Source organism: Leopardus geoffroyi, chromosome A2, assembly GCF_018350155.1.
Source record: "Leopardus geoffroyi isolate Oge1 chromosome A2, O.geoffroyi_Oge1_pat1.0, whole genome shotgun sequence".
Lineage (NCBI taxonomy): Eukaryota > Metazoa > Chordata > Mammalia > Carnivora > Felidae > Leopardus > Leopardus geoffroyi.
The window spans coordinates 15,370,595-15,395,877 of NC_059331.1; the positions used below are offsets into that span (position 1 = coordinate 15,370,595).

General features: G+C 47.4%; 1 protein-coding gene across 10 annotated transcripts in view; it reads left to right on the forward strand.

The window, feature by feature from the left end:
- Positions 1-25,283, forward strand: part of LARS2 (leucyl-tRNA synthetase 2, mitochondrial) — a 193,748-nt gene that overhangs the window by 138,482 nt on the left and 29,983 nt on the right. For all 10 annotated transcript variants that reach the window (XR_006715808.1, XR_006715809.1, XM_045492605.1 and 7 more), the window contains 3 exons: positions 3,368-3,466; positions 7,208-7,345; positions 24,239-24,339. Coding sequence is in view for 8 of the 10 variants with exons in the window: in XM_045492605.1 (XP_045348561.1) it covers positions 3,368-3,466; positions 7,208-7,345; positions 24,239-24,339 (338 nt within the window). In the remaining 2 variants the exon portion in view is untranslated. The remainder of the gene's footprint in view (positions 1-3,367; positions 3,467-7,207; positions 7,346-24,238; positions 24,340-25,283) is intronic.

A 25,283-nucleotide genomic window follows, 5' to 3' on the forward strand; every position in this document is an offset into this window, starting at 1 on the left:
AAGAATATGCTAGGTCTTTCGGGACGTTGGAGAGAAGGGGCTGGAATCTGAGGCCTGGCCACCGGGATGAGCACCCTCTCCTCTCCTCTCTGAGCCAGAAGCAGCAGCGGGTGTCCATTCACATCCTTGCCAGAAACACCTGGTCCCATTGATGGAAAGCCGCACGTGTTCAGCATAGCTTTGTAAAAGGCCACTTCCTCCCATTTCGTATTCCAGAGAGCTTCTTGGAAGCAGAGAAAATGGTGTCTCCTCTCTGCCTTGGTTTTCCCACCTAGAGGCTTGGTAACAATGGAGATTTTCTCATAAGTAGCAGCGTGGTAGCTACGAGGGTGTGTATGCTGAGGGGGTTCGCTCTTTAATATACTGAAACACCTGCTCGTTTTGGAAGTAGGATTGTTTCACCGTTCGTTCCCCGGCGTATCTCAGATGTGATTCTTGTGATACCAGACCGGCTGATTAAACAAATAGGTAACGAGTACCGGCTGTGTATCTGCCTGCTTCCTTCTGTGGAGAAGCCGTTTTTTTCTGGGCCTTACAGATCGCGATGAGGGTGTTAAAATGTAGTCCTCTGCCAGTACAGAGCTGAATTACGAGGTTGGTAATCAGGGAACCATAGTGCAGTTGCAGGGCCCAAGCTGGGGAGTCAGACAGTAATGGGTCCAAGGCCTGGCCCTGCCTCCTAACTAGCCATGCGGCCTTGGGAAAGTCACTTAACTTCTCTGAGCTTCGGTTTTCTTATCAGAAACTAAACCCCCTCGAAGGGCCGCTCGGGAGACTAGAATTGAGACATGTAATCCTGCACAGTGACCCTTACCAGTCAGTGAATGGAAGTGTTACCACTGTCCTCCTGGGTCCTCACCCAACTGGTTTTAAGATAAGGCTTGTGGGCAGGAACATAGGGAGCTCTGGGTCTTTTTGGTGTAGAAACGTGGGCTCCAGGAGAAGCCAGCACACCCTCCGTATTGATAAGCGGTGACAAAAGGGTCTCTCTGCCGGAGACACTGGTGGCCTTCAGCGCACCAGCTGCAGCAGCCCAGGGCCCTTGCGGTGGGGAGAAGGTTTCCTCCCCTGGCTGTGGATTCCTAGCTAGAGGTCAGAGCGCAGGTCTTTGGCATTGGTCCAGGCTCCCTGGGTGATTCTAGTGAGCATCTAGGGCTGACAGTCACGGAACCAGCGTGTCCAGTGGTAAGGACCGCAGGTGCCCAAGCCCAACAGGTGTGGAGTCCTTACTCTTAAGCTATAAGACCTTGGGCAGATTGCTTAACCTGTCTGGACTTCGGTTACTCGGTTACTGCAGAATGGGGACATGAGTAGTACCTACCTCATAATCCCCGGGGTTCCCGGGATTAAATGAGAGAATGCCTGGGAAGCATTGGGCTCATTGCCTGCCACCCACCCCCGCCCTCGTTAGTACCGTTGGCGCTCCTAATGACAATACCATTGTCACTGTCACCAGCACCTGTCTCTCCCACTTACCAAGTAGCCTGACCACATCACCAGCTTTTCGTGTCGGTCGTAAAATATGTTGGTGTCCTCAAGTCCAACGTGACCACTAAAAAGAAAATCAACCTGGCAAGCTGTAGGCGGACATTCCTCCTTTGATCAGTTGAGCCCTGAATTTTCTTCCTGACTTGTACACCTGCACTAATAGTGTGGGAGAATAAGGAATTTTTGTGTTGTAATTATTTCCCCAAATAGTGTCTACGTTCTGGTTGATTGCTTTCCGACTAAAAAGATCTGGCTTTAATTTAGAGATGTGCTGTTGAGCTCGGCGGCTTCCAGTAGCCCCGGGCGGTAGGAAACAGGATTCCCTCGGGCTCCCTCCCCTAAACATCTGCCCCCAGGGCCCACCGCTGTCCCCAGAGGGAGGCCCCTGTGAGTCCCAGAGCCCCGCCAGATCCGGGGCTTCTGTCTCTCTGCTCAGCTTCTATTTAATAAGCAGGAGCTTGGGAGGTGGGGCGGGGGGGGGGGGGTGGTGGTGATGGCTGTCTCCTTCAGTACTATCTGTAAAGGCAGTATGAACTGCTTCACAGATGCAAGTTCTAAATGCAAGCCTTCTTTTATTTTTAAATTAAAAGCAGACTCATGCCCTTGCATGCAAAATGAGCAGAAGATTCATCAGACCCTCTTGAGGTTCCTCACGTCCCTCCTCAAAATCTCCAAGAACCCCCAAGGACTCTGACTGCCAAAAGGGCAGCTATTTTAGAAGGGTGGTTGGTCCTACATCTATGTCTCAAAAGGCAGAGCCTGGAGTCAGAACTGTGTCCTCCACTGTCCTTCTCACTGCCGCAAAGGGCCCCTGTTCGCAGCTGGTGATAAATGGCGCGACCCATCACTGCTGATCCAAGCCTGGAGGAGTCTTCGGGGGTGGGGGCAGGGAGGCTGAGCCCTTCCTAGGCTAGGCCGGACTGAGGGCGCCCTCTCTTGGGTTCCTGCAAGTTGTAGGATTTTTGCACCCGGTTTGTGTGGTTCCGTGGGCCCATCACACTGGGCACGTGCTTCGGAACTAGTTCAGCCGTTGGGCCCTTGTGGAACCTTAGTCCTCCCCAGGCATCCCCATCTCGAGGACTGCTTTTTCTTTTCAGCCCTTCACACTCCAAGGATCTCACTTCATTTGCTTTCTTGAATGGTAGGGCTATCTTTACCCTTCTGTATCCCATCCTTCAGCAGGGGGTGTGTTGGAGGGGAGCTTCTGATTTGTGGCGTTTGCCAATTTCTATAGTGTACGTACTTCTGCAAGGGCTAGGTTCGGGCTACTGTCTTGACATGACTTGTCACCGAGCCAGGAAGACGTGTGAACAGTTGATTCTCACAAGCCGGTGTGAGAGGTGGCCTCAGCACGCCACTGCCTTTGGACCTCCAAGGTGACCTCTCTTCCCAAGGTTTCGAATTCTGCACCCCTGGCCCTAGTAGAGATAGGGAAAACCCAAGTTTATTCTTTAGCACATCTACATTTGGTTTTCAACTTCTCTTTATAAGTCGATTTCCTTCACAAGTATCATAAACTAGGCATTGGCTGAAGGCAATCTTGACACGCCTAAAATAGAAGTTAACGTGCAAAAGAGACCCTCCGGGCTTATCCTCTTAGGTTGTTAGATTTTCTACCAGGTAAAATTCAGACAAGTGGAGAATAACGCTTTTACTTGGTGAAGGTTTAAATTTTTATTTGTAAATTTCTTCAAAACATCATGTACCAAACAATGCAAAAGGAGAGTATCCTCTGAATTACCAATCCATGATGAAGCATTGTTCTTGGGACATTCTAAATTGATATTCAGTTGTCATCGCTTTCCCAAAAGCTGGTGGAAAAACTGCATTAAAATTTAAAAATTTTAAAAGAAACTGATGAACTTCCTTTATTTTTTAGGTGCAAGGGAGCCGCCAAGAGAGAGACAGACACAATGGATACCTTTGTTGATTCTGCTTGGTACTACTTTAGATATACCGACCCGCAGAATGCTCACAGGTAAAGCCTTGCTGAATCCTTTGAGCATGTGTCAGTTTGGGTCCTCCAAGAAGCAGACACCAAGATAGAGTCATAGGTGCAAGAGATTTACTGAGGGCAGCGCCTGAAAGGTTGGGGGGAAAGGGGAGCAGAAGCCGGTGGGGAGAGCCCTTATAGACCACAGTGCGGGTCCCATGCCCGAGAGGGGAGTGGGAGGAAGGAAGGAGGGTTGTGTCGGAAGAGTCTCAGACCACAGTGCAGCTCTGAGAAAGTCTTAGCCAGGCTGCCAGGAAGCCCCGAGCAAAGGTTATCCCGTAGAAAGTCCCAAGTCCGTCAGTGAGAAATAAGCCCACTGACCCAATCAAAGGAGGCACTCGGAGACTTGGAGCACCGTGAAGCGAGGCTTTAATCAACATTCAGCGTTCTTGCAAGAGCAGGTGTCTGATAGAAAGGCACGCTAGGGGGCGGTCACAGCAGACAATTTATCTCCTAGCCTGCAAGTCCCTCCCCTGGTTTCTCATTGGCTGAGCACTACAGAGGCAAGTCCCTCCCCTGGTTCCTCATTGGCTGAGTACTACAGAAGTTACCCCCCCCCCCCTTACTGGGGGTGGGGCGTATGCCCATGTAAGGCAAAAAGTAGTTCTGATTGGAACAAACGTACTTTCTCTGAAGTGACACAGAGACTTTTAGTCCCTTCTTTGTTCTTTGGAGCATGCTCATTGCAAAGCCTGCAAAAATAAGCCTGAGGAACGGGGGGGGGGTGGAGAAGAATCCGGAAGTGAAGTGTCTAAGGGTTTGGACTCCATATGGGGTGGGGGTGGGGGGCTGATATATACTTGCAGTAGGTTGTAAACCTACTGTTAGCTAGACAGCACAGCTTTTATTTGGTATTGAATCCTCTCCCTTACTTCTTACATCCCCTCCCTCTGGGAGAGCAGGGGCTGTAGGGATACTGAATGGTCCCAAAGGCACAACGCCTGGAAGCCGCTGGTCAACTGCTCACCTTGACGCCGGCTCTCATAAGCGAGTGTGTCAGATTATTAAATGAGATTCGTCGCAGCCAAGCAAGCCCCAAGTACAAGAAAAATTTAAAAACAGATGAAGGAAGAAAATTCTGTCACAATACCCTTCTTGGCCCTGTGGTGAACTGCGTTGTAGGGTTATTAAGATGTAATGTTTTACTTAACCGGAAGTAATGATGGGAGGGAAGGAAGTAGGGAGTGCGAGAGAGCTAGGGAGCATTGCCTCTGGTCACATACACTCGGTAATTTCTAAAATCGATACATCAATAAAGGGTGGAATTGCCGGAAGAAACGGCTACAAGAATTCCAAGTGGCTAAGGGCGAGGCGGGGTGGTGCTCACGAAGGCAGAGGGCCGGAGACCAGTGTTGAAATCACAGACCTCTCGGTACTGCCTGAGTTTTCAGCCCTGTGCGTGTTTCTTAGGCAAAGAGAAATAAATGAATAAGGGAAAGAGCCGTAGGGAGAGAGGGTAAAGAGAATGAGCGAAAGAAGGCTGTCACAGAGCACTTAAGATCGCACCCACCGTGCATCAAAGACCTCGGCAGGCTGCTGTCATCCTCAGGAGAACCATTGCTCTCCAGCCCCGTAGTCTGCATATCAGAACACCCCCCCCTTTTCCTTCACTGGTTGCAAAAGAATACATTTCCAGTGAGGTGGGTGCTCTGGCCCTCCCCGTGCCAGAGTCTCGCCCTGCAAGATGGCCAGTCTGTAATTTGAGTTCAGGCCATCCAGGAATGAGCGGACCCTGAGTAAACCATAGCCGGCAAAGCCACGATGCCCGGGGACTGCCGCAGCTGGGAAGAGGGCCCCTTTTCTGGCTCTTCCTTCTAGAAGGAGCTGTTGGCACGATCCGTCCGGTAGCAGCTGCTCAGAATGCCAGGGCCGTCAGGCTCTACCTGTCAGAATGTTTAAGGAAAACCTTCTTACAGAGGATGAAAGCTCTACATCAGCTCGGACCCTTGATTGGCGAGAGATGCCTCTGGGGCCTTCACAGCCCCCCGATCTGGGAACACCCTTTAGCACATCATAAGAATGCAGCTGCTAGTTTTAGCACGGCTTGAGTGCTTACCGCCTGGCTTCCGGGGTAAATCCTGGGGCAATGGCTACTTTCCATGTCTTAATGCACCCCACACTCGTGTTCCCGACGAGTCTCACCCTTGACCTCCCTTTCTCTTCTGGCCCATGGATTGGCAGGTGGATTTTTCTGAGGAACCGTTATTCACAAAGAACAAAAGTTGTTTGAGTTTTACCAGAATTCTGGCATGGTGACTGGAGAAAACCCGGCTGCGTGAAGGTGCAAATGCGGGCGGTTGGCCAGGTTTACCTGCTGAGCGGCAGGCTCTGTCTTGCAGCCTGAGCCGAGTCCATGCTGGGGGAAAATATTGCTTTGAGGTGTAGGGAAGAGAATTCACCCATATTTGAAACCACGGAGTACAGATCCTCCAAAGGCAGAGGTTTACTTCATTGGATGAGCTCAAGGAAGCACATTATCTTGGGGTTAAAGGTCCTCAGCCGGGGGTGCCTGGGTGGCTCCGGTCAGTTAAGCGTCCGACCTCAGCTCAGGTCATGATCTCGTGGTTCGTGGGTCCGAGCCCTGTGTTTCGCTCTGTGCTGACAGCTCAGAGCCTGGAGCCTGCTTCGGATTCTGCGTCTCCCTTGCTCTCTGCCCCTTGCACTCTGTGTGTGTCTCTCTCTCAAAGACAAATAAACATTCAAAAAAGATAAAGGTCCTCAGCCAGCTCTGCTCCCCTCCCCACGACACACGCACATGCACACCCGCACACACCTCTGCATACTCACAGACTCCCCCCTTCAGGGTCCCAGCCAGCAAATAGAGGGAATAGTACTTTCTTTACTCCCCAGGGAGTATGAGGAGGCCTTTCTTGCAGGATCTCTGTCACTGATAGCATCCGTTAGGTGAGAGAGAGATGTTGGCCCAATTTTGTGATGGTTACCCTAACTATGCTCCTTGCACGCAGGAGACCGTATACAGGCTCTCGCTGACTATCTGTGTTTTAACGCTGCTTTTAAAAGTAAGATTGAATTCCTGTTTTAAAATCTACATGTAGTGTCTACCTGTTAATCTCCTCGTAAATGCCATATTGCCCCCTGTTGGTAAGAACTCACACATCCCAATTGCCTTATCGGAATAAACACTAAAACATAAATCCACATATTCAAATATGCATTTTGCAGAAATACCTCTTTCCCAGAAATATCTTTTTTTGCTGCCACGTTTTCCTCTTGTCTCCATTTTATATGGAAATCGGCATTTGTTAAATTGTCAGCAGCAACTTCTGAAACAGTTTTCGTAAGTTTCTGAATTTAACACGGACCTGACTTTCCTTTAGTCGATAAGTTTTTCTCTTACAGTATTTTTGAAAAGAAAACAAGTGTTCCTCTGACATAATCTGTTTCAGGGCGTATGCAGATTACAGTGGGTCTGTCTGATTTATGTAATTGAGGCAAAGTGGGTTTGTTGTTTTTTTTTTTTAACGTTTATTTATTTTTGAGACACAGAGAGACAGAGCATGAACGGGGGAGGGTCAGAGAGAGAGGGAGACACAGAATCCGAAACAGGCTCCAGGCTCTGAGCGGTCAGCCTAGAGCCCGAGGCGGGGCTCGAACTCACGGACCGCGAGATTGTGACCTGAGCCGAAGTCGGCCGCTTAACCGACTGAGCCACCCAGGCGCCCCTAAAGTGGGTTTTGAAAAAACGGCCGTTTCTCTTTCTTCCAGCCCTTTTAGCGCCGCCTTGGCAGATTACTGGATGCCTGTGGATTTGTACATCGGAGGGAAGGAACACGCTGTCCTGCACTTGCTCTACGCGAGATTCTTCAGTCATTTTTGCCACGATCAAAACATGGTCAAGCACAGGTGAGCATTTATCCCCCTTTGCAAAAGAACTTGGTTCCGTGAACGACAACCGAAAGCAGGTGCCAGTTCTTCCGGGGACCAAGGTCAATGGAGGTCGTGGCAGACTTCCGGTTTTCAAGTGTACTTCGGAGGTCACTGCCAGCCTTCGCCGGTCACTGCCAGCCTTCGCCGCGTGAAGTGCCGTTTCTGTTGCTTCGTTTCACTTCTAGCCTGTGAGATTGCAGGTTCGCACAGCGTCTTGCCCTCAGCTCTTGTCTGTTTAGCGGAGTTAAGTAACTGAGCCGTTTACTTGTGAGGCAGAGACAAGCGCTCATAATGTTGCATGGCTTTTTACAGTGTCCCGTTTCAGGTGGTGTTTATCATCTGGCCACACTCGATGTAAGCTCTTTTTCTAAGCCTGACTGAATCCTGCCTGGATAGATGACGCTGGGAAAAGCAGATAATGGATTAAAGCTGGGGAATCCCATTGTAAATCCATTGATAAATTTTCTCCCTATTGGCCTATAACCTATTCCCCATTATGGTCAGCAAGGTATATGTGTGCTTTTTCCCCCCATGAAATACGTCATATATATATATATATATATATATATATATATATATATATATATATATGTATATATATGTATACATATATATGTATATACATATACGCATATACATATATATAATATTGCATGTACATATGATAAATATATATTGTATATGTATGTATATGTACATATGTATATATGTATATATGTGTATACATATATGTATACACATATATACATATATATGCGTATACATATATATAATATTGCATGTACACATGATAAATATATATGTATATATTGTATATATGTATGTATATGTACATATGTATATACATATACATATGTATATATGTATATGTATATAATATGTATATTGTATATATGTATATGGGTATACATATATATGTATATACATATATACGCATATACATATATATTTAATATTGCATGTACATATGATAAATATATATGTATATATTGTATAATGTCTTATACAATTCAAAGAATAAAGTGAACATCCCTGCACCCTCCTCAGTCTGAGAAAGAGTACTCCAGTCCCTTAGAACACCCAGGGTCCCCTACCCAGTCTTACTCTGTCCCTACTCACCGCCCCTCCCCTGGCCAGCCCCTATCCTGCATTATTCACTTTCTTCTCTTTATAAATTTATCACCTCTGTATGTAGGTTTGAAACAGTGTGTGTTTTTTGGTTTTCTTGTGTGTGATCTTCATATGTGTAGAATCATATTTCGTGTATTCCCTCTCGCTTTCCTCGCTCAGCATTTTTGGGGGCTCACCCACACTGGTGCACAGAGTTACGTTGCCTTTCTGTTTCCCCGCTGTGTGGTATTCGCCCACGTGGCGTGGAATTTCCAGCGCAGAACACAGTTTATGTGTCCATCCGCCACTCGCGGCTGGTGGAGTGTTTTGTGCAACGATGAGCCAAGCCAGACGGTGAGTGTTCCGGTACGTATTTGCTGCCATACACGTGTCAGCACGTGTCTGGCGTGTGTCCCTAAGAGCCAAGCTCCTGAACCGCGGGGTATGCACGTGCCCGACCTCACTCAGGAACACGCCGCTTGTTTTCAGACTGCTCACATAAACCTGTGCTCATGCGAGCAGAGATGAGGCCCCCATCACCGCGCGGCTCCTTCACGTCCACGTTGGTTCCGCGATGGATCCGTTTGTGGGTCATGGTTGAAATGAGCGACATTGCTCACTCAATGGAGCTTAGCAGTTATCAACGTGTCTAGGGGACCGGTGTGTTTTCCCTTCCGGTAAATCCCTGTCTGTGTCCTTTATGCGTTTCTGGGTTGTCTTCTATTGACTGTAGGAACTTTGAAAATATTCTGGATGCTAATCCTTTTCCAGCTATACGTATTGCAAGGATTTTTTTCCCGGGTCTCAATTTCTCTACTTTTTATGGTGTCTTTTGACGAGTAGAAACTCTGAAGTTCATGCAGGAAATTTTAATGATTTTTTTCCTTTAGGGCTGTTTGTTGCTTTTAGTGTCTCAGTGCCCTCAGTGGACCCGTCCACGCATTGCCTTGCTGATCTTTAGTTGCCTCTCCATCAATGTCATGTTTCTGCGTATATATACAAGGGCCTGTTTATAGGATCTTTATTCCGTCTGTTGGTTCGTTTGCTTTTTGCTGTGCTCGTTATTTATTGGCTTTATTTTAATTTTACAAGTCTTACTGTCTGGTAAGGGTAGTCCTTCTACTTTGTTCTTTTTCTTTAGGAATAGCTTGGCTGTGATCAAATCTTTTGCCCTTCCATATGAATTTTAGATTCACCCTGTCACATTCCACAAAAATATCTATTGGGAGTTTAATGCAATTGCACTGAGTCTGGATACTTACTGATAGCTTTTCTCACTCTTCCTTTTTTTTCTTTTAAATTTTTTAAATGTTTATTTTTGAGCAAGAGAGAGAGAGAGAGAGCATAAGCAGGGGAGGGACAGAGAGAGAGGGAGACACAGAATCTGAGGCAGGCTCCAGGCTCTGAGCTGTCAGCCCAGAGCCTGACGCGGGGCTCGAACTCACAAACCGTGAGATCGTGACTTGAGCCGAAGTCGGACACTCAACCGACTGAGCCACCCAAGTGCCCCCTCACTCTTCCTTTTTATGTCTCTGACCTTAACATCTGAAATCATTTCCTTTATCTGAAATATATATTTTAGAATATCTTTCATGCTCTTTAGTGAAGGTCCATCTATTAGCTTTTATTTGATATCTCAACCTCATTTCTTAGTTTACCAGCTCAGTGACACCTTTAAAACAATTCTTTTTTTATAACTTGTCTGGCTTTTTCACTTATTTATCAGCAGGACAATAATTTAGGTTATTTTGTCTGCCATACCATCAGGAGCATAATTCCTGGGTTTTTTTTCAATTACGGTTGTATTTTGTTTTTTGTGTCTTTAATTCAGCATCTGTTACACTATTTGTTTTTAATGTTTATTTATTTGTTTTGAGAGAGAGAGCACACTCATGCATGGGAGGGGCAGGGACACAGGGAATCCTATGCGGGTTCCACGCTTACTCAGTGCAGAGGCCGACCTGGGGCTCGAACTCACAACCCATGAGATCACAGCCTGAGCTGAAATCAAGAGCCAGACGCTTAACTGACTAAGCCACCCAGGCACCCCCTAGACTATTTTTTAATTGCAGAGAAAAAAAGGGAAGAAAAGATCTGATGATCTCTTTGTCCAGATAACCCATGTTAACAACTTAAAAATACAAAATAATAAAGTAATGCATGTCTAAGGTTAAGAGTTTTTTTCTTAACTGCACAGAAACTGAACATTGAAGTCTCACTCCCTGCAGGCCACCCTCCACCCCTCCCCCCTCAACCTGTTGATGGCTTCTTTTGGTCTCTTCCAGAAAAACATTTTGCATTACCTCCATGTTTCTGTTGATAGACTTATTTTTAAAACGTGACATATATTACAGATGTGCCTTTTTGCTTTTTTGATTTAATAATATATCCTAGGGATCCTTCTACATCAGCATGTGCCGACCCCCCATCCTTTGTAATTTATGCACAGTACCCCATCATAATGGATCTCCCGTGATTTATGTAAGCAATCACCTATTTTTCCAATTGCTATTACAAAAAAAAAAAAAGTCAGGTGACTCTCACTGTCTGTGTTCTCAGCTGGTATATGGGTTTATATCTGTAAGTCCAAGTCCTGACATGAAAATGCTGGGTCAAAGGATATGTGTTTTTAAAATTTTGATATATAAAAAATATATTACTTTAAAAATCTCAGGGGCTCCTGGGTGGCTCAGTTAAGCGTCCAACTTCAACTCACGTCATGATCTCATGGTTCGTGAGTTCAAGCCCCGCGTCCAGCTCTGTCCTGCTTCAGATTTTGTGTCTCCCCCTCTCTCTGCCCCTCCCCCGCTCATGCTCTGTCTCTCTCTCTCAAAAATAAATAAACACGAAAAGAAATTTTTTTAATCAAAAAATAAATAAAGAAAAAAGAGAAAGGAAAGAAATGTCTGAATAGACTCTAAGGGGAAAAAAAGACCAACTTATTTAAAATCTGTTAATAGAACTTTGTGCGTCGCCGCAAACCTTCTGTAGAGCGTGGCGATCGCCTTGTACAAATATCTGACCTACATCATATATCTTCTATCTTGCTAGTCAACAGCATGGCTATATATAGATGTATGTGTGCGTGTGTGTTTGAACGTATAAAGGATATTTGACTTAAGCATATCTGTTTGTAGCGTGCCTGGGTGGGTCAGTCGGTTGAGTGTCCAACTTCGGTTCAGGTCGTGATCTCATGGTTCGTGGGTTCGAGCCCCGCATTGGGCTCTGGGCTGACAGCTCGGAGCCTGCAGCCTGCTTCATATTCTGTGTGTGTCTCTCTCTGTGCCCCTCCCCTGCTCATGCTCTGTCTCTCTCTCTCAAAAACAAGTAAACATGAAAAATAAATAAATATCTCTAGTAACGCAGACTACAGTCTAGTTTCTGCAAAATGAAGCATTATGAAAGCCCCCTCCCTTCACCCCCGCTCAGACCTGCTCCCTCTCTCTGTGCACACACACACAGATTAAGAGTCTAGGGTACAGAAAACGCACTTCGTTTATATATCAAATTAAATGCTGAAAATAATTTTCTTCTCATTAGTCCCAGAGCCCTTCATGTGTCAAAATAAACTGATTGCATCAGAAGGACAGTGAATACATTAACAGCATTAAGCCTCAGTCGGAATGTTTGTGCCTTGAGACTTTTCCCATTCTGCCTTGAATTTCTTCTCTGTGGAAACTTCTTTACGTCATCAGATAAAACTTACCCCTGAGGATGGGAATTGTGTCCTGTTGTTGTGACAGTATCGTGGAGACTGTACAGTCTCAGTGGATATTTGTTTAAATTGAGTTTAAGCCCTTGATATAAACAGATAAAAGTTTATGCTTTTCGGGGCTCCTGGCTGGCTCACTCGGTCGAGCGTGAGACTCTTGATCTCTGGGTCATGAGTTCAAGCCCCATGTTGGGCGTGGAGCCTACTTCAAAGAAAAAAATGAAAAGAAAGAAGTTTATGTTTCCACAAGGAAATGTCCTCCTTGGGCTAGAGAGAAAATACACCATGAGAAATGTTTCCTTCTGATGCAGGTCTAGAAACGAAGACCATAAATGATTTCTGGCCCCAAGGCCCATTTGTGCTTCTGAAGTTATTTGCAGGAGCAGTGAACAAACCAATAAATGAGTCAATGGCTAACTATTTTAAAATATAAGACAAGGCCTGGCTGTTTTTATGACTCCTGTACAGTGGTTTGAGAACTATATTTGAGGAGAAAAAATGTTTGCGGCGTTCGGATGTAATTGTCAAGTCCCGTTTGGGGTAGGACTTGGTGTCTGTTGAAATGAATTTCTAACCCACAGAACCTCCAGACACCCCTGGAACTTGATTTTCCATCAGCCTTAAGGGACAGCTGTCCGGTGTACTTCGAAATATATCTGTGCAGTATTTTGTGTGCGTTTTTAAAAGTTCTTTACGAGATAGTAAGATTCTATTCCGTGCCCTCCCCCCCCCCCCAAAAAAAAGGAGACATTTATTTTAAGTACTCAAAATCTGACCTTGAAGAAGTTGCAGGAATTCCCCTTATCTCCGTGTCTCAACGCAGTTGTTAGGGTCACTCCTGTGAAATCACATCGGGGCCAGGACAGCCTCTGAACATGGCCTTTTCATCAGGGGTGTCTCCACAAACCAGTCAGCCTCAAACGAAATGAGAGTCACCCGCCTTCTGTGGTAAAATTCAGGATTCTCCAGTCAGAATGTTTGAAGACCTTCAAACAACTTTTTCAAGCTGGCCTAGGAGGAAAAACTGAGACCTGTCAACCACGTGTGTATTTATGTCTCTTTATTTATTAGCTGTTTTTGCTGACACGTATCTAAATCAGAACTTTATTTTTTCGTTCTTTCTTTTTTTAAAAATTTACTTATTGTTTATTTACATCCAAGTGAATTAGCAGATAGTGCAACATTGATTTCAGGAGGAGATTCCTTAGTGCCCCTTCCCCATTTAGCCCATCCCCCCTCCCACACCCCTCCAGGAACACTCTGTTTGTTCTCCATATTTAAGAGTCTCTTCTGTTTTGACCCCTCCGTTTTTATGTTCTTTTTGCTTCCCTCCCCTTACAGTCATCTGTTTAGTATCTTAAATTCCTCATATGAGTGAAGTCATACGATATTTGTCTTTCTCTAATTTCGCTTAGCATAATACCCTCCAGTTCCATCCACGTAGTTGCAAATGGCAAGATTTCATTCTTTTTGATTGCCGAGTAATACTCCGTTGTATATGTATCCCACATCTTCTTTATCCATTCATCCATCGATGGACATGTGGGCTCTTCCCATACTTTGGCTACTGTTGATGGTGCTGCCATAAACATGGGGGTGCATGTGTCCCTTTGAAACAGCACACCTGTATCCCGTGGATAAATGCCTAGTAGTGCCATTGCTGGGTCGTAGGGAAGTTCTATTTTTAATTTTTTGATGAACCTCCATACTGTTTTCCAGAGTAGGTGCACCAGTTTGCATTCCCACCAGCAGTGCTAAAGAGATCCTCTTTCTCTGCATCCTCGCCAACATCTGTTGTTGCCTGAGTTGTTAATATTAGCTATTCTGACACGTGTGAGGTGGTATCTCACTGTGGTTTTGATTTGAATTTCCCTGGTGATGGTGTTGTGGAGCATTTTTTCATGTGTCAGTTGGACATCCGGATGTCTTCTTTGGAGAAGTGTCTATTCATACCTTTTGCCCATTTCTTCACTGGATTATTTGTGTTTTTGCATGTTGGGTTTGATAAGTTCTTTATAGATTTTGGATACTAACCCTTTATCTGTCATCTGCAAATATCTTCTCCCATTCCATCAGTTGGCTTTTAGTTTTGCTGATGGTTTCCTTTGCTGTGCAGAAGCTTTTTATCTTGATGAGGTCCCAATAGTTCATGTTTGCTTTTGTTTCCCTTGCCTCTGGAGATGTTTTGAGTAAGAAGTTGCTGCAGCCAAGGTCAAAGAGGTTTTTGCCTGCTTTCTCCTTGAGGATTTTAATGGCTTCCTGTCTTCCATTGAGGTCTTTCATCCATTTTGAGTTTATTTTTGTGTCTGGTGTAAGAAAGTGGTCCAGGTTCATTCTTGTGCATGTCGCTGTCCAGTTTTCCCAGTACCACTTGCTGAAGAGACTGTCTTGATTCCATTGGCTATTCTTTCCTGCCTTGTCAGAGATGAGTTGGCCATACGTTTGTGGGTCCATTTCTAGGTTCTCTATTCTGTTCCATTGATCTGAGTGTCTGTTTCTGTGCCGGTACCAAATACTATCTTGATTACAGCTTTGTAATACGTCTTGAAGTCCAGAATTGTGATGCCTCCACCTTTGGTTTTCTTTTTGAGGATTGCTTTGGCTCTTCGGGGCCTTTTCTGGTTCCATACACATTGTAGGATTGTTTGTTCTAGCTCTGTGAAGAATGCTGGTGTTTTTTTGACAGGGATTGCTACGTCTATTTCTGTATTACTCTTGGTTAGCGTTTGGTTAGCCCTGTCCTTCCAGGAGGGATTTGAGCCTACTGCCACTCCCTGTCGTTTTCATTTCTCAACCCCCTGGCCACCATCTAAGATAGTTATCTCTAGGAGCACCTGGCTGGCTCCATCGGTGGAGCGAGTGACTCTTGATCTTAGGGTCGCAAGTTTGAGCCCCATGGTGGGTGTAAAGATTACTGTAAAAATAAACAAACAAGCAAATGAATGTAGTAATGATAGCCTGGGAGCCCGAGGCCTCTGTCCCATGTCCATGTGGGCCACTACGTCGCGTGTGGACAAGTAACCTGTTTGGTTCTCAGGGGCCTCACGTGCGAGGAATTCTGTCGACTCTAAGCACTGGATTCGCTCTGTAATTCTGGCTAAGTTTCATCAACTTACCACAAGTCTTAGGTAGTTCTAATACTCTTTCCTGCTTTCTAAGTGAGTCCTGGCCCTCTTTCACACTTGCACATTTAGGTCTGTACTCTGAGCTTTTCATGGATCTCTTTACCCTCCACCAGAAGCTGGCCTCCGGGCTGGGTGTGCCCCCACAGGGGACAGCACGTGTGCTGTTGTGCATCAGAAATACCAGGTTACTGGGGTGCCTGGGTTGGCTCAGTCGGTTAAATGGCCGACTTCGGCTCAGGTCATGATCTCACAGCTCATGAGTTCGAGCCCCGCGTCGGGCTCTATGCTGACAGCTTGGAGCGTGGAGCCTGCTTCAGATTCTGTGTCTCCCTCTCTCCCTGCCCCTCCTCCACTCATGCTCTGTCTCTCTCTGTCTCAAAAATAAATAAACATTAAAAAAAGAAAAAAAGAAAGAAAGAAATACCAGGTTACTGATCAAGCCAGAATTAATGTCCCCGGAAGATTTGCCAAAGAAGATACACAAATGATAAAGAGGCCCACTCTAAAATGCTTCCCTCGCTGGTAGTCAAAGAAATACAGTGAAACAGAAGTGAGGCACCATTTTCCGTATAGCAGAAAGGCTGGGATGAACAGCTTCCCCTGTGCCGCGGGAAGACCGTTTGGAACAACCTTTACGAAAAGCAGTTTGATGATATAAGGCGAGAGCCTTGGAAACATTCACACTTTTGGACCCACTAACTGCACTTCTAGAAACCTAGCCCAAGGGAATAATCAGAAATGCAAACTTATGCACCCAACTGTACACGTGTTATTTCAAGTAGCTACACGTTTAGATATGCCCTATCGCCCCCACATTCTGAAAAAGAGTGAATAAAGTCTAGCCCCTGTACAGCTCTTTAAAATTATATTACATGGAATGTTTAGTAACACGGAGAAATGCATCTGAAGTACCTAGAACTGAAAAAAAAAAAAAAAAAGCGTGATACAGAATCATAGATGCAATTTGGCTCTATCTCTGTATTTAAATGTACACACGCGTATATACACATACGCAGAGCAAGAGAAAAGACTAGAAAAAACTATGCCAACATGTTAACACTAGTTTTCTCTGGAAGATGAAGTTATTGGTGATTTTCTTTTTAAGGCACTCCTGCTTTTTTTCCAGAGTTTTTACATTGATCGTACAACCTTATAATAGGAAAAAAGAATGAAAAAAAAAAAAAAAAGCAGTCATTTACAGCCTAGATTCAGAAGCAGGGAAGTACCCGGGAGGAGGTACCCGAGAGGAAGTACCCAGGGGGGGGCTTTGGCTGTGGCTGGACGTCCCCGGGACGGAAGCCGCAGGGGCGCGCTGCAGAGAGGAACGTACCCAGCTCATCCCTGAACTGCAGTAAGGAAGCCTGTCTCTCCCTTTGTAAGGGACAGTGGTGAGGGACGGCGGTAGGCCCAGGGATCCTGTCAGTTTTTGTTGCTCTTAACTGCAACTCTGGGGAGACACGACATTCCCCGAAGTGACATTCTCCCTGTGGTTTGTTGTCAACCAAGAACAGTGGCCTGCTGATCACTGAGAACGCCACGGGCTCCAGTCCCCCAAGCTTTTATGTGTCTCTCTGATCACACCAGAAATGAGCCTTGGGGGAAAAGGAAGGGAAGAGAAACTTACCTTGGGTCTCACCGTATCCGTAAGGGCTCCTTCCATGCTGCTAGCTGGTTGCTAAGAAATAGAAATGGTAGTATTTTTTTAATGTTTATTTTTGAGAGAGAGAGAAAGAGAGACAGAGAGTACAGGCAGGGGAGGGGCAGAGTGAGGGGGACAGAGGATCTGAAGCGGACTCCATGCTGATAGCAGAGGGCCGGATGCGAGGGGAGATCATGTGTGACCTGAGCCCAAATCGGACGCTTCACCGACCAAGCCACCCAGGCGCCCCTAGAAATGGTAGTATTTTAAGAATGAGCTATTGCTTAATGCTCAGACCCTGGCTAATTGTGTGATTCTGCCGGCCCTCAGCACAGGGCAAGGAAGAGGAAGTTTGCAAAATCAGTCTGAAAAGTTGTTAGAGATTGTTTTCAGAAATCCAGGGCCTTCTGTTTTCTTCTTTCCAGATCTATACAGGGGCCGGCTGACCAGGCCAGGGAGTGGGCAGCGGGCTGTCCAGGGCCTCCTGAGTAGGTGAAATGTCATCTGCGGTGGCTAGTTGGGGCTCTGACGAATCCTGGGATTCTGTTAGCCACATCCCAGTTAGTACATTCCTTTGTATACAGTGATTTTTTATTTTTTTATATAAGGGCACTTAAAATAGCCTATCAATCCATGTTCTGGAATTCCTTATTTATCCTAATAATTACTGACCCTCCCCACCCTGCCCTTCCACCTGCCCCCCTTCCCTTCCCACCTTGATGGCACAAAGGTGGCTTTCCATGACCAGCCGTCAAGGAAGTACCGAAGAGAACATCACTCCCCATGATTCTGCTCGCACATAGCTGTGCTGCAGCAAACGCGGGGTGGTATTTTTTTTTTTTAATTCTTTTTTTTTATTATATTATTTATTTAGAGAGAGAGAGAGAATGCAAGCAGGGGAGAGGGGCAGAGGGGGAGACAGAGAATCTTAAGCAGGGTCCACGCTTAGCACGGAGCCTGACATGGGGCTCAATCCACGACCCTGGGGTCATGATCTGAGCCAAAATCAAGAGTTGGATGCTCAACCGACTGAGCCACCCAGGCGCCCCTCTAGGGGTGGTATTAAGGGTGCAGCAGGAGAGCAGGGCCACAGCAAAGAGCGCGGCGTTGCCTCCAAGGCAGTGAAACCAGCCGGGCCCCCGCAGGCAGAGACCCTGCGTGACGCCCACCTTTGATGCTTCTACGCCAAAGGGGTTTGAGGGTGGTTTCAGATCTTTCACTTCCTTATAAAGCCCTCGGCTGTACACGGTCACTGTGATGCATGAGTAACTCAGTTGCTTCTGCAAGTTTGTCCCCGGTGCCATTTGTCGAGTGAATGAATGAGTATGCAGGGAATACGTTACACTGGCTGTGAATCTGAGTCATGAGCTTGGCGATGGTGTGAACGCTGCTCCCGCGGGACCGGGTTCCGAGCTCAGCGGGGCCCTTGACGTCCTTGTCCCTCATTCCCATGCACCTCGCGCCTCCATATCACACTAGAGCGTCCTCCTTATGGCGTTGATGGTTATTTCTGAGCATGTCTTGGCCCACCGTTTTACTGTAAGCCTTCTAACCGCAGAGTGCTCTGTACCCGTTTGTGGCTCAAATACACGTTGAATGAATACACAAGTGTGGTTCCTCATTCCGAGCTACACTACTTGTGGGTGGATGTGACCGGCTTCAGCCATGAGAATGAGAACCGGATTCCCAAAGTCCTGTGGATCATTCCCTGGAGCCCTGAAGAGTGGGGGATGGGGGGACCGCCGGGGAATGAGCAGGGAAGTGCCCCTTCCACCGTGAAATCCAGTGTTAACGCTCTTGGGATCTTGGGACCCTACCCCCCGCCCCGACTCATCCCCTTGCTCCCACCCACCTTCCTGCGAGCTTAAGTGGATGGAGTCTGAAACCGCTCACTGCGCCTCTCCCTGCAGAAAAGTCACGGCCCCACCTGGGAGCCATAATGTCCCGTGCCTGCCCTTTATCGGCCTTTCTCCCTCCACCTCGTGTCCCTCTCCACATTGTCCCCGCCTCTGCTGCTGGCAGCTTTATTTCTCCTCTCGTGGAAACGGCGTTCATTTAGCTCAAACCAGTGAACGATATCAAGCACCCACCATGAACTCAGCACCGGAAGGAGGCTCGCCGGAGGGGGCAGAGGCGCAGCCTACTTGAATACATAATAAAATTTAGTGTCTGCCGGGCCCGGCTGCCAGGACCACACCGGACACACCGCCAACGGCCAGCTCTGGGGACAGCCTCCAATGTGTACAGGCCCCTGGGATCCCTCACCCTCACCTGGAAAGGGTTAGAAGTGGTTTTGAAACAGGCAGAACTAATCGATGGTGTCAGCAGCCAGGCTGGTGGTGACCGCGGTGGGGAGGTGGGGCCTTTGGGAGGTTGGTCACGCTCTGTGGCCATCACAGGTGTGCTTATGTTGTAAAACTTCATCAGGTTTTACTCCCAGGATCCGTGTACTTTTCGATATGTGCGCGGCACTTGATTTCGAAGTTTACTTAAAAAAACAAGAAGAAGAAGAATGGGAACCCATGGGGCCCCGAAGAGCTTCTGGAAGTAGGGCCACGTGCTGGCAGGTGCAGTGCCGTCCGTTCCCAGAAGGTGGCAGCATCGAACCACCTGATAACCTGCAGAGGCCAGACCAGGATTCCTGGGTTCTCACCTCCCCCCCCCCCCCCCCCCCCCGGAGGCTAAAAGCTCTGTGGATTTTCACCATACTGCTCATCTTTGTCTTTGGGATCCAGATCATTCCCTCCCTCCTTCCACCCTGATTTTTAATTTCCCCTAAGAGCTACCAAAGCCGTTGCACTCAGAGTGGGAAAGGAAAGGAAAAATCTCAAAAACTCGTGCAGACAGTAACAGAAATTCATCCCACTGGCACCAGGCACAGAGGAGAGAAAGCAACGGTCTGTTTGTTTTTGTTTTGTTTCTGTTTCCTGTGAGGCTGCAGCATGAAAAATTAATCTGAGGAAGGTTCCAGCCTAAGAGGTGACCCGGTGCACCCTGAGTGCAGGCGCAGATCGGCCCCGTTGACCCCACCGATGCTCCGCGAAGCTTGGCGGGGGCAGCCCTTCCTTGGGGAACACTGGCTCCGTGTGCCTGGTGCTTTCGAATGTGTTTGTGTCCAGTCTGTTTCTTGACCTGCCCAATAAAAAGTGGCCAGATGACTTGATTTTGTTTTAAAACTGTTGCCGTAGAGCGAATGGGATGGGGTTAAAATCCTGGAATCGGATGGAAGGCAAAGATGGCTTCCAGAGCCAGCAACAGCAGCCACCCGCGTCTTCCGCCTGTGTCCCACCGTCCTTTTGTCTGAATGTGCATATTTATGAGTTCATTCACCCGTCCACGTTTTCACCACGTCTCCTTTTGTTGTTGTTGTTGTTTTTTTTTTGAGCTTGCCTGTTGGGCACAGCACTCAGTGCCGGGGACAGAGGGAAGACCAAGGGAGCAAAAGTCCTTACCGTGATGGGCGTAGGGCCGGATGTGGACTGGTCTTTACGTTGTAATCACGGCACAGCCCGGACACGCTTCTCACGTGGTGTGTCCCAGACGCCGCGGGATACAAACGAGGGCCTGGGGACAGAAGCGGCCACCCAGAAAACGGAATGCCTGAGTTCAGAGGTGCAGGCGAGTCCCGGTTTCCCCGGGAACGCAGGCTGAGACAGCATTCCTGCCAGGGGGCACCTGATCCTGGGGAGCGTGACCCGTTCTGGGGACAGCCAAGTGTGCGCGTGACCTCTGCGAGGAACAAGCAAGTGGGTTTAAAGTGTCAGAGACACCAGGCAGGTAAACAGGGCTGATGGCAGAGGAAACCCCGCGCCCAGTCTGTGGGGTGCGGTTCTCTGAGCTTCCTGAGGAGAATGCAGACGTGGGTCCTTGGGCATCAGAACCCCGGCCTGCTCTGGATAAAGCCTGCGTAGCCCGAGGACACAGGTCCCTGTGGCGTTTGTGCAGGTGTTCCGGGAAGCCGCAGACACAACTGCTCTCCCTTCAAGGCGCTTAGTTATTCAAATGCGGCGTAAGATCCAAGGGCATTTGATTGTTAAATAATTTGTCCTGTTTTTCTGTACAAAAGACTCCTATTTCCTAGGAGTCTTGATGGGACGTGAACTGTGGCACCAAAGGATGCCATTCTGCCAATGTGACTTTGCCGGTGGAATGTCATGAGCGTGCTGGGAGGAAGGCAGCTTTCTGAGTCGAATGGGTCTATTGTGAAGATGGGTTTTAGAGGCTGGACAATGATATGATGACTTCTGTGCACATGTGGGGTTTGTTCCAAATTCACATGGGAGCATGCCGGATGGCCCCTGTGACGCTCAGTAATAACGCTGCATAATTTGCACAATTGTGTAACATTCGACTTGAATGTGATGCATACTGGGTCTTTTCCACCGTGGAAAAAAACCTCAGGGAGCCTGGGTGGCTCGGTTGGTTGAGCGTCCGGCTGTTGATTCCGGGTCCGATCTCACCATTGTGCAATCGAGGCCCGCGTTGGGCCAAAAAAAAGGATAAGAAAATCCCTCACCACCACCCTCACCCTCGCGTATGCCTGCGTGTATACACAATATACACTCCTAAGATTTTAAAATATGAAGGCTGAGAATCCCTTTTTCCGAACTGGCCCTCATCTCTTTTCCAGTCGGTCTATCCCATGCTACCCCCCTGAATCCCCTGGCACGTTTCCCCTAAACCGCACCTGTCCGCACAGCCGTTGTTGGACAAGGGCCACACAGATACCAACCAGGGGCCCGCCCAGCAGCCTTACTCAGTATCACGGGTCACCGAAATCCCACGGCCTTGTGTGAGAAACACGGGTCCTGTTAACTTGACCAAGCCAGCTCCTACCTACGACGCCAGAACAACACTTGTAGTCTGCTGGGCCTCTGAGGTCGTGTGGTTTTTTTGAACTTCTAAATAGCAGCCGCCTCGCGTCAGTGACCTTGAAGCACCAACGGGTTTGTCTGTTGAAAGGTGCGTCGTGCTGCTGGTGATGTGTGGGAAGAACGTGGCTCCCGCCAAACGTTCCTACCTCTCAACAGATACGAAACGCGCACGCGTTACCAGCACATGTCTCCGCAAATCATTCTTGGAGTTTGGAATAGCTCTCGCTCTCGTGCTTTACAACGGAATCAGGTGGATTCTTCAGAATAAACCGTTTCAAATCGGAAATCATGTCATTTCCCCGTCATTTCAGTGTAAGGGTCAGCCTCTCCTTGTCCCCTTCCGAGAAAAAGTTGATATTGCAGGATTCATCCAGTAAAAGTGACTGAAACCATTTTTTAGAAAACGGGCACTATAAACAAATTATAACCCATGGGCACCGCAGACTACTAGAGAGCCGTTTAAAAACCGAGATAGGTCTGGGGGCGCCTGCGTGGCTCAGTCGGGTGAGTGCCTGACTTCGGCTCAAGTCATGATCTCACGGTTTGGGAGTTCGAGCCCTGCATTCGGCTTGCTGCTGTTATCACAGAGCCTGCTTCGGATCCTCTGTCCCTCTCTCTCTCTCTCAAAAATAAACATTAAAAAAACTGAGCCTCTTTCCATAATTTGACTATTGATGAAAGCTCTGCTATAAACATTGGAGTACATGTGCCCTAATGAATCCGCACTCCTGCATCCTTTGAATAAATTCCTAGTAGCGCTACTGCTGGGTCGTAGCAGTTCTATTTTTAATTTGTTGAGGAACCTCCAGACTGTTTTCCAGGGCGTTGATGGGGGTGGGGGGCGGTGAGATAGGTGATGGGCATCGAGGAGGGCACTTGTTGGGATGAGCGCTGGGTGTTGTATGTAAGCGATGAATCATGGGAATCTACCCCCCAAAACCTAGAGCACGCTGTATATACACCGTATGTTAGCCAACTTGACAATAAATTATATAAATAATAATAATAATAATAATAAAACAAAAAAAAAGTGAAAACAATTACAAAAGGAGAAAAAACTGAGATAGGTCTATATGGACTGTTGTGGAAAATCCATTCATATAGTTAAATGAAATACCAGAGTCATCTATGTGAATTATGATCTATTTAAATCTGCCAAAATTATACAAAACTATATATATGTATATACACACATAGGCATTCAGAAAAGTTTCCAGACGTTTCCAGGTGTATTTACCATGCTATTAATAACAACCGCCTCCTCAGAGGGGGGTAGGCCTAAAAAGAGGAGGTTCATGTTTGAGTTTGAACAGAAAGTCTATATGCGTGGTTAATCTGTAGGATTCAGTGTTTGTTTTTTTTTTAAGAATGCAAGCGGTCACTGTGTACAAGGTTGATGGAAAAGCAGCCTGCTTGAGCAGAGCCCCGACTTAAACCTCCCTGTGTCCCCTCGAGCCCCTCCTGACGCTGGACTCGGCCTGTAGCTGACATTAGTGTGGTTCTTTAAAATTTCCAAGTATCGAGGTACCTGGGTGGCTCAGTCAGTTAAGTGTCGGTCTTCGGCCCAGGTCATGATCTCACGGTTCGTGAGTTCGAGCTCCGTATCAGGCCCCTCTGCTCTCAGCACGGAGCCTTCTTCTGTTCTCGTCTCTCTCTGCCCCTCCCCTGCTTGCGTACTCTCTCTGTCTCTCTCAGAATAAATAAACTAAAAAAAAAAAAAAAAAAAAAAAAAAGCGGGGGGAGGGGGTGGGGCCCCTGGGTGGCTCAGTCGGTTGAGCGTCTGACTTCAGCTCAGGTCTTGATCTCACAGCTCATGAGTTCGAGCCTCGTGTCGGGCTGTGTGCTGACAGCTCAGAGCCTTTTGGACTCTGTCTTCCTTTCTCTGTGCCCCTCCCCTGCTTGTGCTCTCTCTTTCTCTTTCTCTCTCTCAAATACAAATAAACATTAAAAAATTTTTTTAAAAAGAACAGCAAATTTAAAAATAAAATAAAATTTACAAGTATTTTCATGCAATCATTTACTGTAATCTTACCAACAAGCCTTTGACAGATTTTTAGTGTTTCCACTTTTCAGATAAGCAAACTGATGTTAAGAACAAGTAAGGGACTTGCCTTGGCTCATAGAATTCATTGAGGAGGAAAGAGATTCCTTCCGAATCTGAAGCCTAGTGTTCTTTCCACTTCGACAAGTGGAAAGTAGCTAACACCTGCCGATCTGACTTCATGTTCTCAGTCACTTCTTTATAAGGAGCTGTTTGCTCCAGTTGGATTTCCAAGTGGCATTGGCCAGACTACCTGCTTTTATGAAGAGCAGTTGTCTCTATCCATCAGCCGGAAAGGCTTCTATTGCTGTCTTCTGGATGCTTCAAATCCCTACCAATCGATTTCTTTTCCCTTTCTCTGTTCTCAGAGAGCCTTTTCATAAGCTGCTGGCCCAAGGCCTTATCAAGGGGCAGACATTCCGCCTGCCGTCTGGACAATATCTACAGAGAGAGGAAGTAGATCTCACAGGTGAGAATGGCCCATCGGTCCCTTCTAGGTACTCGGGGAGAACGAGGCCAGGCCTGAGAGCCATTGACAAAGCAGGTGCTCGCCCGGGCCTCGGTGGGGTGGGAAATCCCTGAGAGGGCCCCGTGGGTCTCAGGTCTCCAAGCCTGCCGTGCCTGGTGGCCAGTGCCCTCTGAAGGCTGGGGCTGGGATGGCCACCTGCTCCTCAGCCCCAGCCCCATCCACTGTCCGTTCGCTTCTGGAAGGGTTTTCATTTGTACACAACAGAGTCAGCCCGGGCATCACCTCGTGCCCTTGCTTGTGTTTGATAGCCGGTCTCGGGGACAGAGTCCCCAGGTCCAAGAGACACTCTTCCAAGCCTGGGACACTCCCAGCGTTTGTCTCTAGGTGGTCTCTAGGCACGTGTCGGAACCCCGGAGCAGCCCCACCCAGCACTTCCCTTTGGAGCACCTCTCCCCGATCGCTGGACCTCCCTCTTCTTCCAGTGCTCCCGAGGCTTTCCGCTGCCATCCGTGTTTTCACTCTTCCTCAGGGGTAGTTCCCCTTGCCAGATCTTTAGGTGGCACGGTGAGGATGTCGTGTGCACCCAGCATACCCTTGAAATCAATGACGTGTTAGAAAATGGGGGGGGGGGGGGAGACAGAGAGGCAACTGTGAGAAAACCCCAGAACTCTGGCCATTACATTTAGAAAACCCAGTGCACAATGGATGAGATCATGTAAACCCAACAACCCCCTAATGGTAGGCAGCCTTCCAAACCAAACACTAGAGAGAAGGTTTAGGTGGAAGCCATCAACGGAATTACCTAATTATGCAGTAATTTATCAGGGTTTGGAATGGTCCGTGGGACGGAAAAAAAGCTTGAAAAGAAATTGACAATATTTCTCCAACAGGGACCAGAGGAGAAAGAAGCCAAATCCAGGGGGCATATAAATTTCAGTTGTTAG